The sequence below is a fragment of the Melopsittacus undulatus genome, chromosome Z, assembly GCF_012275295.1.
Source record: "Melopsittacus undulatus isolate bMelUnd1 chromosome Z, bMelUnd1.mat.Z, whole genome shotgun sequence".
Classification (NCBI taxonomy): domain Eukaryota; kingdom Metazoa; phylum Chordata; class Aves; order Psittaciformes; family Psittaculidae; genus Melopsittacus; species Melopsittacus undulatus.
In genome coordinates, this window is record NC_047557.1 from 13,661,118 (window position 1) to 13,676,060 (window position 14,943).

General features: G+C 35.2%; 1 protein-coding gene across 1 annotated transcript in view; it reads left to right on the forward strand.

Annotated features, from left to right (window-relative positions):
• Window positions 1–14,943, forward strand: part of WDR70 (WD repeat domain 70) — a 104,889-nt gene that overhangs the window by 57,478 nt on the left and 32,468 nt on the right. Inside the window, exon 11 of the mRNA XM_013129784.3 lies at window positions 11,562–11,661. Coding sequence (XP_012985238.2) covers window positions 11,562–11,661 — 100 coding nt within the window. The remainder of the gene's footprint in view (window positions 1–11,561; window positions 11,662–14,943) is intronic.

A 14,943-nucleotide genomic window follows, 5' to 3' on the forward strand; every position in this document is an offset into this window, starting at 1 on the left:
GTCCTGAAAATGTAAGCGGAAGGAAAGTGTGATGTCACAGTATGCACTGAAGTTAAGCAGATCTAAGCTCTCTACATTTTAATTACAAATACTCACGTTAAAAATACTTTCCAAATAATTACATGATTTATAGATGTAAGATAAATACATTTCTATATTTAGTGATTGTTTGCTTTGAAAGGGTTTTTGCAAGCTTTAGTTTTGTGATGTGTAGTATGAAGTTTTAGGTAAAGTTTTCAGAGTTGAAAAGTTATACAAATATTCGAGCCATTTTGAAGAAATACTGTACAACTAAGGACAGAGATTTAGGTAATGCAGAAATACCATGTAAGATACTTCTTTTATAGAGTAATAACTAGAGTAAGTCTTCTGTTTTGGAATGGGAATCTATGCCCAGATCTTATTTGGAATTTTTTTGGTAAACTTTTTGTTGATGGATTTTACAGCTGATTCTTCCAAGATAGAGTAATGTAAAGTAGTAGTAAAATCTGCAATTTGCTATAATTCTTTTCTCCCTTAATTCGAAGGTCCTTTGAGGACCTTATACCTGTGCTTTGGGAAGATGAGATTGTTAGATCTTTGCACAGTTATAGAGTGAATTGAAATGCATGTCTTTTATGTCTGTCTACCAGAGAGCTTTACTAGTGTGCATACAGTTTTTACCAGGCAAAGTTCATGGTGTGTCTTTGGCATCTGATCTATCACAGCAATATAGGATTATGTTCTTTCATAACAGCTAGATTTTACTCATTATTTTGGCTACAGAGTATTCACTTGTCGATTTGGATATTTTTGTTTTTCTTAGGTAAAAATCAGCATTTATATTGATATCTTCATAGTACTAAAATTATTCCAGGGAAATGTCAATATTTAATTGCAATAATTTAAAGTGACTGTTCTTAAATTTGCTGAATATCACTACTACAGTAAAACAGCAGGCATATCTTCCAGTTTTCCCCAAAGTTTGTAACATGCTTTATGCTTTGAAGAGGGCAGTCTGGCTACATGTGGAAATTTCTTGTGTAAATACAAGATGAAGGATATCCAAATACACTATATTCCCCTTTCAAACTTAAGGTAAGTTTTCCATATCCATATTATCTTACTGTTTCATTCCATATTTATATTTGCCAGACCTCTGCTCCAGAAACTGGAAATCATACACAAGCTTGCCAGCAGCAAATATTAACAGATTCATATATTATTCCTTTTTGTATACGTCTGGTTTAGCCAGTACATCACTATCTGTACCCTGAAACTAGCTGCGTAAAGAATCTGACAATCATATGCTAAGATAAAACATGCCCTGCTGTATCTCTAAGTGCATTTCTCTCTTAAGTAATAAACAGTTTATAGTTAAGAACTATCTAAATGTTTGCACTATCTAATATGGTGATGAAAGGAATTCTAAATCTTGAAATCTGTCACACCCCAGTGAAAATAGCATAAAGGATTTTACTTTGGAAAAAGGTTTATCCTTCAAGGATTTTATATCTTTCTTTGATTTACTGTATAGAAGAGTAAAAGTAGAGATTACAATTTGAGAAGAAAGGCATAAGTATTACAGCAACATGATTGGCTTTATCAATATTATAGTGTTCTTAATATTTATGTAAAAGTAATAATGCTACAGAAATGGAAAAATAAAAACTAAAAATAAAAGACTAATGAAGCATAAACAGAAGAGCATTTTTGAACTAGCTTTATTATTTTAGAGCAAATTTTCCTTTCATGCCAAGGCAAAAAATTAAAAGTACAGATGCTACCTTTTGTTAGAACAAGAATTAACCTTCAGAGTAGTCTGGCTTATCAGAAAAATAGCTTTTGGATACTATAGTATATGCACTGCTCAAGCAAACTGAACACAAACGACAAAAAGAATTTTGTGCTTGATGTGTGAATTAGGAAGCTAGTTCTGTGTCCAAATATTTTTCATTGTGATTCACAGTATGTCACTGTTCGTTGATGGTAGTGAGGAGATTAACAGCAGGTTTATGCTGTGATTTTTTTGTAAACAAGTTTGTACAACTTTTAGTCATTAACTTTGTTTTATTAGAGAAAGCTAAAACTCCCATATTTTAAAATACTTATGAAAGGAAAACTGTTACAGATTGATCAAGTGGATTTATTTAAGAACAAACAAGGTAGAAAATAATGACTTCTTACAAAAGAGAAACTGACAAAAAAGTAAGATTTATTTTGAAATCTGGTCAGTTTTATGGGATTTAGGAGTATACTCATTTTGAATACAAAAATATTCTGTGAATCTGTTAAAAATTGAGACGCTAAAATAATTACATCAAAGCATAGTTTTTATATGTAACACTAGGTTACAAGCACCTGGCTCAGAGGACAAACTGTTTTTACACAGAGAATAGTTTTTTAATAGATACATCCATTAAAAGGTGAACTTATGTGAGGATATAGTTTTAAATGTGCTTAAATGGTTGGACATAGTATACTACAGATTGCACTCAGTTTATAAAGAGCCTCTTGTAAGTCTAATTAAGAAAGTTTGCATGGTGTTTGTAGACAATTCATAGGAAGATTATAAACCAAAGAAGTTATTTTTGAGTCTGGATTTATCAATTACAAGAAAATTAACTCTATCCCAGCCAAAATCAGGGCATCTCCCTAATTCATAAAGTTTGTTTTCAACAGATGTTAGTGCTAAACAGCAGAGAGGATGGCGGAATAGGTGGAGCATTGTCCAGCTGTGTTCTATTTAATGTATGACTGCAGTGATACTACACAGACTGAAATCAGATACATCCGTGGAACAGCTGCCTTCCTTGAGCCAAGTTTTACATTTCTCATGAGATAGAGAACTGCATTTGGAGTTGGATATGACTACCTTTATATTTCACACATTATGTATAAATATATATACAGCATTTCTCTCTGTATTGAAGTATGCCCACAAATGTATAATGAAATTCTAATTTAATAGAATTTCTGAATGTCTATTTTCATTCTAAGCTCTAGTTATTTGACCAAGGTACTCTTAGGTTTCACTGTACGTAATTTTAATTAAGATTAAGCAGTGTGTAGTGCTTTAAAAATACGCATTTCACTTCTTACTGTGTATATGTATCACATATTTGGCTTATGTGTATATGTATCACAGATTTGGCTTATGGCTGTTTTGTGCTTAAAGCAGCTACCTGCAATTAGTGCTAAAAGTTAAGTTGCATTTAATTTTAAGTGTAATGCATTTTATTCAGGTTGGTTTAGGATGGCCAAATTAGTACTGTGCAAGGTCATACAAAGAATGACATCTTCTGGAAATAATCCAGTTCATTGTATGATCATGGTTTTTTGCAACCATGTCTTTATGCACACTAGGAACTGCTGTGATCATCACATACCCTGGTAAGAGCTCACTAGTATGCAAGTCTGTGGTCTCCTTTGGAGAGCAGTTTGAGCCTGAGACCTGTGACTGAAGTTCATCTCTTAGAGGTCAGCAGAATATGCCACTGTGACCTTTATAGAGGCTTTGTCACCAGGGCTTGCAAAGTCACAGGTAGTGTTGCAGTAATGGGAGGACTGGCTTATATTCAAGACCACTTTCAAGAGGCTGAGTGATTTTTCAGAAGTAGGGACACCTGTTGTAGTCAGCGGAAAACATTGTCAGCCATTCACTTGTCACTTGTCACAAATGTGCAAGTGTCTGGTTGGTTTTGATATTTGATGTGTAAAAGTGTGCTGCCAGACTAGGCAGCTGTTGATGGGGACACAGGATTTTTTTCTGCACTCCAGATAGGTCACTGTTGCTTCTCGGCTATTGCACTGAGGTAGAAGACCAAGGCAGGGCTGCACTAATGAGTGCTGCTGTGTGAATGTGTGTACAAAACAAGCTTTTTGAATAAGCAAGGCTGTGTGCAAACTCAGTTGATATTTGTCTCCCCTTTTTTCTAATCTTAAATGGTAGTTTACTATATGTGCATAAGTGTTATAGAAAAGGGAGTGGTGTTTTTGTTTCTTTTGATTTTGTTTCCCTTAATGTGAGAGAAACACAGATGTGTCTGAGGATTAAGTGAATATTTTGTACTTGCTATCATTGCAAGACTATCTATGCAAGTCATTGGGGAAATACAATGCTCACAAAGTAATGTCAGGATGAACTAAAATGTTCAGCAGACAGAGAATGATACACCTTTTCTTGGAAGGGAGTTTAATGGCACGGAAATACTAGTAGTCATCATTGTGAATAAAGTTTTTTCAAATGCATTGTAGAGTGAGAATCTCAATGACAAGGGCATTGAGTAAAACATGGAGTTGGAATGGAGAAAGAGAATTACCCATAAAGAGGGTAGTGAATGAGCGAGCCAACATGTAGAAGATGTATGCGAGATATTGGACCTCATAAAACAGTGAAAAAGGCAATAGAAATCAGATGCGTTTTCCAAAGGCTGTTGAGGAAGGATCACTGGATTTGTTAGTGACAAATGTTTAGACTCAGGAAGGAATTTAACTGAGATTGACAAGGAATGTGGATGTAGGAGAATGCTGTATTGGATGAAAAGGCCAACGTGGGAAAAAGAGTAATGGAGAGAAAGAAACACATAACTACTTAGAGAAAAGCAGATGATGCAGATGAAGCTTCTGAGATACAGCTTTCACAAAGAGCAATTTGTTTATCTGCCTGTGCTCCAAGATGCTACTTACTAAGTTTAAAAACAATACATGTTTGAAATATATTCAGGAATCTCATTATGGAATGCAAGCCACGTTTTTCTAAAAGATACAAGATTTTTCACTCTCCGTAATGCGTAGGTGATTGCTGATAAACTTGAGTTTACAAATTCTGATGCCAAGTGGAAATTTATTTATCTTTTCCCTGTTGATCGCTGTGTTCAGTTAACATAAACTACTTGTAAACAATTATTTTTTTTACCCTTTTCCAATTTTTTTTTGCTTGCAAGTGTATATTCTTTTTTGTATATTTGCTTAGTAATATATGTAGGTAGTCAATTATATAAAATGTGAGGGGGAAAAAAGTCAATGACAAATAATCATGAAACAGAAATAGGATTTTTTTTTAAAGAAAATAAAGGCTTTTGAATTACTGGTTTTTTTTTTTTTCCAAACCAGCTTCTTACTTTTCTGTTTTTCTCATATATATCTCTGGGGCCTAATCCTGAAGTTGCTAAACCCTTCAGATGAAAATTCTGAGGTAACTGAAACTGGAGGTAGTTAGCAACTGGGTCTTGCAGATTAGTAGTATCATATCTTGGGTTAACAGTGCATATCCCTCCCCCCCCCCCCCCCCCCCCCCAATCCACAAGTGCTGATAAAATATGGCATAACAGTATGAATTACATTTTTATGAGAAAAATTAGATAATGTAGAAAAAACAATAGCTCACTATATTACAAGAAGTGTCGTAAAAATGACCACTGATTTCTTAGAGAAATACACCCATCTTGTTGGAATATACATGTTTTAGTAATTTTTTTCAATGTATTTTTCTCACCTGTATTATTAGCGTAGATAAGTTTGGAGGAAGCTGTGGAATTTTAGTGGTGTTCTTAAAGAAATTTAAAGTATATCAACTAAATTTTTAATTACAGAATAACATCAAATCTGATTTGTTCTGGAAGGCAAAGGAACCTTCACCAGTTGGGCAATGTGTTATTAATTTATTTTTGAAAGAGACAAAAGATGGTGTTTGAGTTTTTTAATTTTATTGTGTACAGAACCCATATTTATACTAGTGAATTTTGCTAGGATAGTATGGCATAGGTTAGATAAGTTATGAAAAGATACAAAGGAATGTTTCTTTTGCATCTTTGTACGTTTTTCTCTTGCAGTATAAAAAAATCCCCAAAGGAAGCCAACTGAACAGTTTCCAAAAGCTATTTTTATCAGCAATATTTGTCAGTTTTGTGGCCAAGATAGATTATTTTCTCAAATACAAAGTTTGACAGTGCAGCCAAACATTCAGCTGGGGTTTCATTTTCAAACCATTAGGCAGATATTTAGCAATGCTGTTAAGAAGCCATTTTTCTAAAATGGTTTTCTAAAATCTTTATAGAAAAACTTTCTTGATTACTTAATTTAAACAAGAAGAAATTGTTTCTGCTGTTAGCAGTGTTCTTGGAAATTGCATGCTCTTAAGTGGTGCAGGAAGCATGGATAGATAGGAAGGACTGTCTCACCCCTCTGCAGTGGTTCAGGGGTATCTCTAAGGCAAGCCAGGCTTCTTGCTTCCTTGTTTTGTCTAAACATATAGTCAAATATGTTGGGTGCCTTGCCTCATTTCCTTGTGTCTAAATGTTAGAATTTTTCTTTCAATAGAAATCAAATTTTTTATATCGATGGCAATTAATAGAATACCAAATAGCTAAATGGCTAATGTTTTTGTGACTAAACATTTAACACTTGTGTTTTTGTTTTTGTTCCATGATATAATGCATGATTCATTACAAGAGATTGAAGATTGTATAAACTCTAAAAATAGCCATAGAGCTGTAGAGCTGTTACCTTTTCTATTTTTTTTCCTCAGTTATGTAGGCTTTCCATCACAAAAGTTGCTCAAGAAAAGCTGAGAATATATTAAAAAACCAAAACAGCGCAGTCTCTTTTCTATTCAGTAGTGGCAAATAAGAATGAAAGCATCTGTATGAAATAATGCAGAAGTTATTGGAGGCCTGAATGACTCTTCAGTACAAGAGAAGAAATCCCAAAGACTTTCATCCCCTATAATATTCATCTCTCACCCAATAAAAGACCTTAGTTGCAACAGGCAAGAATATAAGGGACATACAGGACAAAAATGCAATTGCCAGTCAGAGGTATTGATTATGGTAGATAAAGTTAGATTAGTATATTCATAATTGGCTAATCAGGATTGAGAGAAGACAATCTTGTTTTGCTTTAGTGTGGTCATTACTGAAACAGCATCCATTTTTACACTATGGGAAGTGGTACTGAAGAGCTGGCACATAAGTTGAAAGCCCAGGGATCATGTTTACAGAGCTTTAAGGAAAGCATCTGATAATATAGCTTGCACCTGCCTACTCATTGTAAAAATTGAGAAAATCCTGAATTCTTTTGGCACATGCAGACCTGATAATTTCGAAGTGATATACTAACCCCAAAAATTACATATTGCAATTGAGTGCAAAACAGATATGCTTCCTTCAGTAGAGATGACCAAATAGGGGATGTGGAAAGAGCAATTTGGAGCATGCAACTAGTGGCCTGGGAACCTGCCTGTCTTGTCAGATGTGATCACAGCTCTGATATAGTTGGCTGTTTCTGATGGGATCACTTTCCACAAAGACCCAAACAGCTTTGCTCTATTGTGACTAAAAAGGAGGCTTCTGGTTTGTCTGTTTGCTTCTTGCAGCTTTAGTAGTGACCTTTGTCACCTTGAAACTGGTCTATGATAATATGTTAACTTGAAAGACAGCATTTACTAAGAATTATCAGTTTTGCAGTGGAATATTGTCAGTGTCAGCTAACTTACTATACCGAAAGTATCTTAGTTGGGTGAAATCATCTGTTTAAATCTCCAAGACATACTGACATAGGATTTGCCTGTCTGGCATCTCTGCCCATCTAATCCCACCCTTTTGCCTCATGTTTGAAATGAGCATAAATCCCCATTTCCAGCTCTCAAGGAGCACTGGAAACCTTTCCTTGATGTGAAAGAGGGGGAACAGCTGGTAAGCGAGCATGGGAAGAATCTCTAAATAGGAGCACATTGTTGATTGCACTCTGTTAGTGGCACACTCAGTATCGGGTAGAGTTTCTTTTGCTGTAGACATGATTATGGTTGCATGGTTGATTGTGTTCACACTAATAAGTAAAATCTTGTTACGTGTCTGTAATACAGGGAGAGATTGATGTAACAGTCACTATATATCTCACTTTCGCCAAGGTCTTCCTTAATTTACTGCCTCTGCTTTTAAAAAGGTGTTGAAGATGTCAGGAACAAGAAGAAAAAACAATGTTTTGGCTGGAACATTTGTTGTTGCATTAAAAGAAAAAATGTTGGGGAAGTGTCATCCTAGTTTGAACTATTGAACTTTCCACATTGTTTCTAAGATGCAAAAACTTCATTAGTTAAGTGTATTGTTTTTCTCATGGATGAGGCTTGGGTATCTGAGGTGAACAAACTGATGAGTTGTCTTCTGTTTTTCCTAGAATATGTTTTATTTAGAATTCTGGAGAAGGAAAACAGTTGTGTGGCACAGAATTCTAACCATGTGTCCATGTTGCATGTCAGTCATTTCTGATAAACAGTTAATGTGACTACTGTCATAGTCACCATATTGGTCCTCTTCAGTACACCCAGAATTTTGCGCAAATATTCCATACTGACATTCTAGTCGTGTATCTCCCTGTCTTCTCCTTCCCAGTTCTTTCACTGATTTCCTTTTAGCTTCCAGTTCTCACCGTTTCTGTGAGGACAGTGGAGATACTTGCAAACCCTGACATTTATCTGTTATCCTAGTTTTTTTCAGTACATACAACTACATCCGTTCGCACATGTGCTTCATGTTTCCTACCTGTCATCTCATGTTGCACACAAGTCCAGTCAGCTGTAATTGCTTAACAAAAATGCATGTGCTAATACTAAGTTAGAAAGAAAATGCTTACATTGATAGAGTTATTTGCTAGAAAGCCTTCAAACAAGTTGCAGAAGATTGTGTGTTACCACAGAATTTGCTGAAATAAGTAACCTTTATAAAAATCTTAAGGACTGGTGAACTTGTTAAATTTTCTATGGCACATTACTAGTACTTCATAATAGCAGGCACCTCTGCAACAAAAGGAGGGGAGTAATGAAGGAGAAGTGTAGGTACAGTTTGCTCTAATTATCTTTACATCTTTATCTAGAGTTTTAGTGCTCTCTCTGTCCATCCCTGAATCAAACTTTAGAATTGTGTACATTAGTTCTGTTGTTTCATGTCTTTCCAGCAAGAAATACTCTGATAAGATTTTTTTTTCTGATTTGTTAGCAAGATTAGACATCTGTTAAAAATGTTAAGGGGCCAGGGGCCAAACTCATTATTTTCTCTGAAAACTGCAACGTACATTTACCGGTCTATGTAAAACCTTCGTGCTCAACCTTCTATAATTTTTAGAGCAACCTTCAATCATTGTAGAATATTTGATTTAGTATTACAATTCAGGGTTATATTCCTTTGGAGAATAATATATGGAGGGCAAGCTTGCAGAGCTCAAAGTTAGGAAAACAATCTTTTAACAGGCAAACTGAGCAAACTTATTTTTAAAGACAGGCAGGAAAAAGGATAAGAACTTGTCAAAGTATGTGTACTTCATTGAGAAGGCTCCACAGTGGGTAGCATACTTAAAGTGAGCTGTTTTAATTCCTGAAAGATACAATCTAGGTTTGATTCATTAATTCATGATAAATAAAATCAGTATCTTTGACCATATGAAATATTTTATTTTCTTTTTCCTTTTTCTATCTACTTGTGTGTGTTTGGGTTTCTTTTGGTAAAACATAAAAGACATTGGTTGGACCCCAAATCTTTAATTTATATCCAAAACAAAAGGCATTTTAGAATGATTCAGAATGAAAGGAAAAAAAAAACCCAAACACCCTTGTATTAACTTGTGCAACAAGATGAAAAGCTCTTAATATTATGTCAGTGTAACGCTGCCAGAAAGGAACGTGAGTGTTGAGTAGACAGGTGTTGTGGAGTACAAAGTAAGTTTTTTTAAACGACTTACAGTGCTTTTGCAAGTGTCCATGGTATTCCTTGCACAGAAGAATGCTTGTTAGTGTTTAAAGAATATTGCTAAAAACTTATTTTCTGATAGCCAATTCACAATTATCCTTTTAATGTTAGAACATGCTTGGAAAATCTTATGTAATTGGATGCATTTATAAACACTTCACAAAGACACACAGTTGTAAACTGAATTCTGTTAATAGTGTTTCTGCACGATGTGAACAACTGGCTAGAAGTGACAGTAATTTTAAAACAAATATCATGGCTAAATGAAGGTTATTGCATTCTATCTCCAAATACCATAAGAAGCATTTTCTTGGTGTTAGAAATCCCACTTTGAATTGCTATTTACGGAGGGACAGTCTTATGTGACTCATCTTGAAACTGGACTAAATGCGCTCATCAAAGCGTGCAGTCATTAATGTCATCAAACAAAGGTTGTCTAGCTTTTGGATCAAATTTAGAACAATTGAAAGGGTAAACAACATTAATTACTAACTTTTGCATACAAAAAAGCTCATAATAAGACGTTCTGTAAGGTGCGTAGTCAAAAATTAGGGGATACGTGACTGAGGATTCCTGTGCAAGCTTGATTCAACCTGTGTTTTGATTTTGTGATCACATCCTCCTTTTTTTGTTCTGTAGAATTGTGTCTGATTTTATGTGTAGATTCAAGTGTAATCACTAAGCAGGTGCTCAGTATTTTAACCTCTTACTGTTCTGGGTGTCATTCTAGATCTGACTTACTTCATGCTGTTTAAACCCTCCACTGAAAATATATGCTTGTATGCACATATTTCTGTTTTGCTCATCATGATAGTAGATCATGGACTTTTATTGTCCTGTCCTCTGTATGAGGAAGCCAGTGTTTTAGTCCTCATTTTACTGTTGTGAAGCTCAGTTACATTTGCAGAGGCAATTTTTAAATGCATTACTTTGTAACTGTATGAACTAGTGTTGGTAGGAAAAAGGGGGAAAATGAGAAGTGCGATTTCCTAGGTATTAAAAAAAGGAATCATCCTGTCTCAAACACCTTCAACTCTGTTTATGTCTTTTTTCTTCCCTTTTTCCAATCCTGTCTATGAAAAGCATCTTTGTACCTCAGATGTGACTTCTGGTTTTGTTTGGGAAGTAGGAAAGCTTGATTGTACCGAAGTGCTAAAATGTAATTGAGGTCTTCCCGTTTTAATAGAATTTTTATGTATTTTACTAAGTAGTGTCTTAATAAAGTCAGTTCATGGAAGCAATTTCTACCTTTCTCTGGGATTATTGGCAAAATAGAAAAAAATTAAAATCATTATACATTATTCCCACATTTAAATTTTATTGCAGGTAAATTGTAAAACAAACCTCAAGATATCTGAGTTTGTTCTGCTATATAAGCCATGATCTTTGGCAAGGATTAAATTTGACAAAAGTAAATTATTCCAATCCTTCCTTTAGGTGCTTTTCAAGCTATATATTGTATTTTGATATTTATTATAACTATCAGCTTGCCTTAAGGGAGTGTTGAGAACTGTCTTAAAGTGTATTTTTATCTTAACCAGGCATAGCTACCTTTATTTAGGTGCTAGTGGGAGTTTTTAAAGAGCCCTGGTGCTATGTAAATGTAGACGATATAATTAAACCTATGAAAAAATAAATTTTTGCCTTAAAATTCTTATTACAAAAGCCTGTTCTGAAACATACACGACTTTTAAAGGACTGGCAATATGTAGCTTCTGTACCTTGTGAAAATGCAGGGTTTTCTGTTTAAATTTAGGAATAGTATCATAGTACACAAACTGTTATAAAGAAATATTTGCCCCATTTTTAAATAAGCAAATGTTTTATTTGTTTGACAAACAGGTACACACGAAGTTCCACTGCAGGCAAGCTCATGCTCCGGGCACTGATACTTCATGCTTGACATTTTCCTATGATGGGATTGTCCTTGCCAGCCGGGGAGGTAAGTGATAAAAACATTTTCTGTTCGAATGTAGGATGATTACTGAGTGAAATGGTTCAGTGAGCAAAACATTTAAATTGTATCTTTGTTAAATTTAACTGGATTTGATGGAGGTAAGATAGTGAAGTCAGAAACTAGTGATTTAAACCTGAAGTGTATCACAATTTACATCTTGATAACACCATTCGATACTGTTCCTGAAATCACATTTTAAAGCAATTAAGGAATTTTGTAAGAGGACTTTATGTTACACAGCTCCTGATCTTTTTGTCTTGCTTTAATAACATGCCAAAAGGAATTGATTAGCTTAATTAAAAATAAAATGAGACCAGTTTTGTTACTTAGTTCTTTCAAGGCAGTATTTCTGTCCTGAATTTACTAATTCCTCAAGCAGCTTTCTTATGTAAAGTCCTTTTCTGTTCTAATTGGAATTTCTATCTAATTTATATCACAAACATCGAGAGGTGATGACTGGAAGTGAGAGGCCAAGATGTAGTTGAATGGCAGAAAAAATTTGAAATGTCTATAAGGCATGAAAAAACTCTTGTTTTTTAAACTTCAGATAAAACGTCCGTAGCCAGGTCAGAATCATAACAGAACAAGTTTTGAGAAGCCACAGATATTTTTGAAAATTCATTCTCTCCAGTATTAGATGTAGTGGACCAGTTGGTGTCTGCCTAAGACAGCTTTTCATAGAGAGATTTGTCTAGGCAGTATTTTGCAGGCAGGTGCAAACATACAATCCGAGCTGTCTGGATGGAAACCAGTTGTAACCAGAATCTATGTGTATGCATTAGCATGGCCCCAAGGCCAAATAAATAGATCTAGGAGAGGCAGTCTATGTTAATGTCAGCTAGCATTGTGCCTAACATATGTACAGGACATCTGGTCAGTTTGCAACGTAGACAGAATGAGATTGCATATACAAAACACCAAGATAGAGGTATTCATAGACACGAAAAGCTCTAAAGTAGGGGATGTGCTTCTAAGCTAATGGCCATAGCTTGCAATTACTTTGTGTCCTTCCCTTCCTGCTGTCCCTCCTAAAGCACAGTGGCACTGGTGACTTCTACAGTGATAAAAAGCTGCTATTGGATGCTACTTCTCTGACTTCTTTGCCCATCCTGCCATTTTTCTAGGATTCCAGATGTTATATTCCCCAGGTTACGTTTTTCGGAGTAAGATGATGGTAGTCTTGTCCTTGACAGCCCTAGGCCTATTAGGGCATGCTCGTGGTAATTGGATGTTTAGTTGTGAGTCAGGCTCTTGTGGTCAGAGTTCTCTGGCCGCTGTACTCATAAGGAATGAGGCTTAAGTCACTGAGATAAAAACTTGCAACCTTGCTGGTCATTACTGTATGCTTACTATGTGAGAACATTTTCCTTCTTGGAAAATGGATGAACCGTATGTCTTTCTGTTCTGGGCTAAGTGAAGTGCTTCATATGTCTGACAGTGGTGTTGCCCCTGGAAAATTCACACGGACATACTTGATAAATCTGAAGGAGAAACTCTAAGTAGGCTTTTAAATATTAATATCAAGCAAAGTTAGTACTTACGTGAGGAATATTCACTGGTGCTATCTTGAAAACTCCATTTATGTAAATTCCCTTACTTCTCATGTTTATGAATGGAGATCAGAAAGATGGCCTTTGCTTATTCTTATTGCATGTGGCACTTTTGGTTGCCTGCACTTCCTCATATGTCTCTGTGTTGTGTTAGACATACTTTCCCTTACTTACGTTTTATCTAGCATGCTCTGCTCTATACTATATAAAATATGGAGTGATTGTTTGCAGAATGTAGAACTGTACGGAAATTTGGCCTCAGTGTGGATAAAAGTGCTACCTTTGTCTAGCATATTAAAAAAAAAAAACTCTGTGTATGCTATGCTAGAAAATAAGGAGGATTCATACCTTATTTTGACTTGTTTGGTTAGTGCTTTGATATGAGTATTGCTTTGGATCTGTCCCAACAAAAGCAGATGTGGATTCAGCATTCATAGATTAACACACCTGCCAAGTGCTGAGGATCAGAGAGAGGATAGTTCTTTGGGGCATGGGGACTTTCACTGAAAGCTAGATGGACTCTTCTGCATCTGATGTAGATTGTGTTGTGTATGGGAGAGATGAGGCAGGACTCAGCTGCAAGCACAAGGGAAATTGAAAAACTAAAGAGCTGCTTATGGGAGTTGTGCGTCTTATTCTTGTTGAGTAGTAGGTAGTAACTTGACAGAAACTTGTCAATATAATACTTGTGGTATTTTTGCACATATGTAACCATGAAAGTAATTTTCTAAATACAATGAAGATAGTGTTTGGGGAACGTTTTCTTTGCTTAGCAGCAAAGAGGTAAGTGTTAGGATTGGACTTGGGATCCTGTTATAAAAATACAAAAAAAAAAGTTTTGATTCCTAGTATGTACAGAATTTATGTACTTAGTTTTTGTTATAAGATGGAGCAATGAATTCATTAGTTCCATCTAATGACAGCTATTAGATTGATTCAACTATTTTCTGTGTTATGAACAGTGTGCAGACTCAGTGCCTCCTTAATCAGTAAACTTACATAGCAAATAAGTAAAACTTATAAAGCAAGTAAAACTGGCATGTAAAATCCAAGAAGAATTCACATCTAGGCCTATCAGACGGCTTATGCATATGCATGCTTTATTTTGAGCTCAGTTTTCTTGTTTTGTTTTCCTTTGGATGGTTTAGGGTTGGTTTTAGGGTTTTGGTTAACAAAACAAATAAAAAGGTTGATTTTTCTCTCACCCAGAGGAAAATCTTAATAGTATCAGTGCACTGGCCTTATTTTGACTAAAAGCTGTGTGCAAATTGTCTATTCTGGCTCTCCAAAGACTGGCTTTTTAAGGACCTAAATGTAACCTCTCAAATCCAATGCTTAATACCGTTGGTGTCTGACCTGATCATATCAGACTAGAGCCTTTTATTACTATCCTGCTTATTTAAAATGGCAAAGAGAAATACTACTAAAAATGCTATAAAAGCTTTAAATAACCCTGGCATGCTTAGGAGTAGTCTGCCATCAAGAAAAATACTGAATGATCTGAGTGGACTGTTTTTAATGCTTCAGACTGAACTGCACAACTTTGGTTTATATGTTTTTGTTTAAGGGTAGCTATTTTTGTCCATGTATGAAGTAACTAAAAATAGATCTGTACTGCTGCAGCTCTTGTAAAGAATCCTCTTAACCATTGATGGAAGGATGCTACTGGAAAAAGTTATTGGTGTTGTGGAAAATATATGTTTTCTTTGTTAGTGAT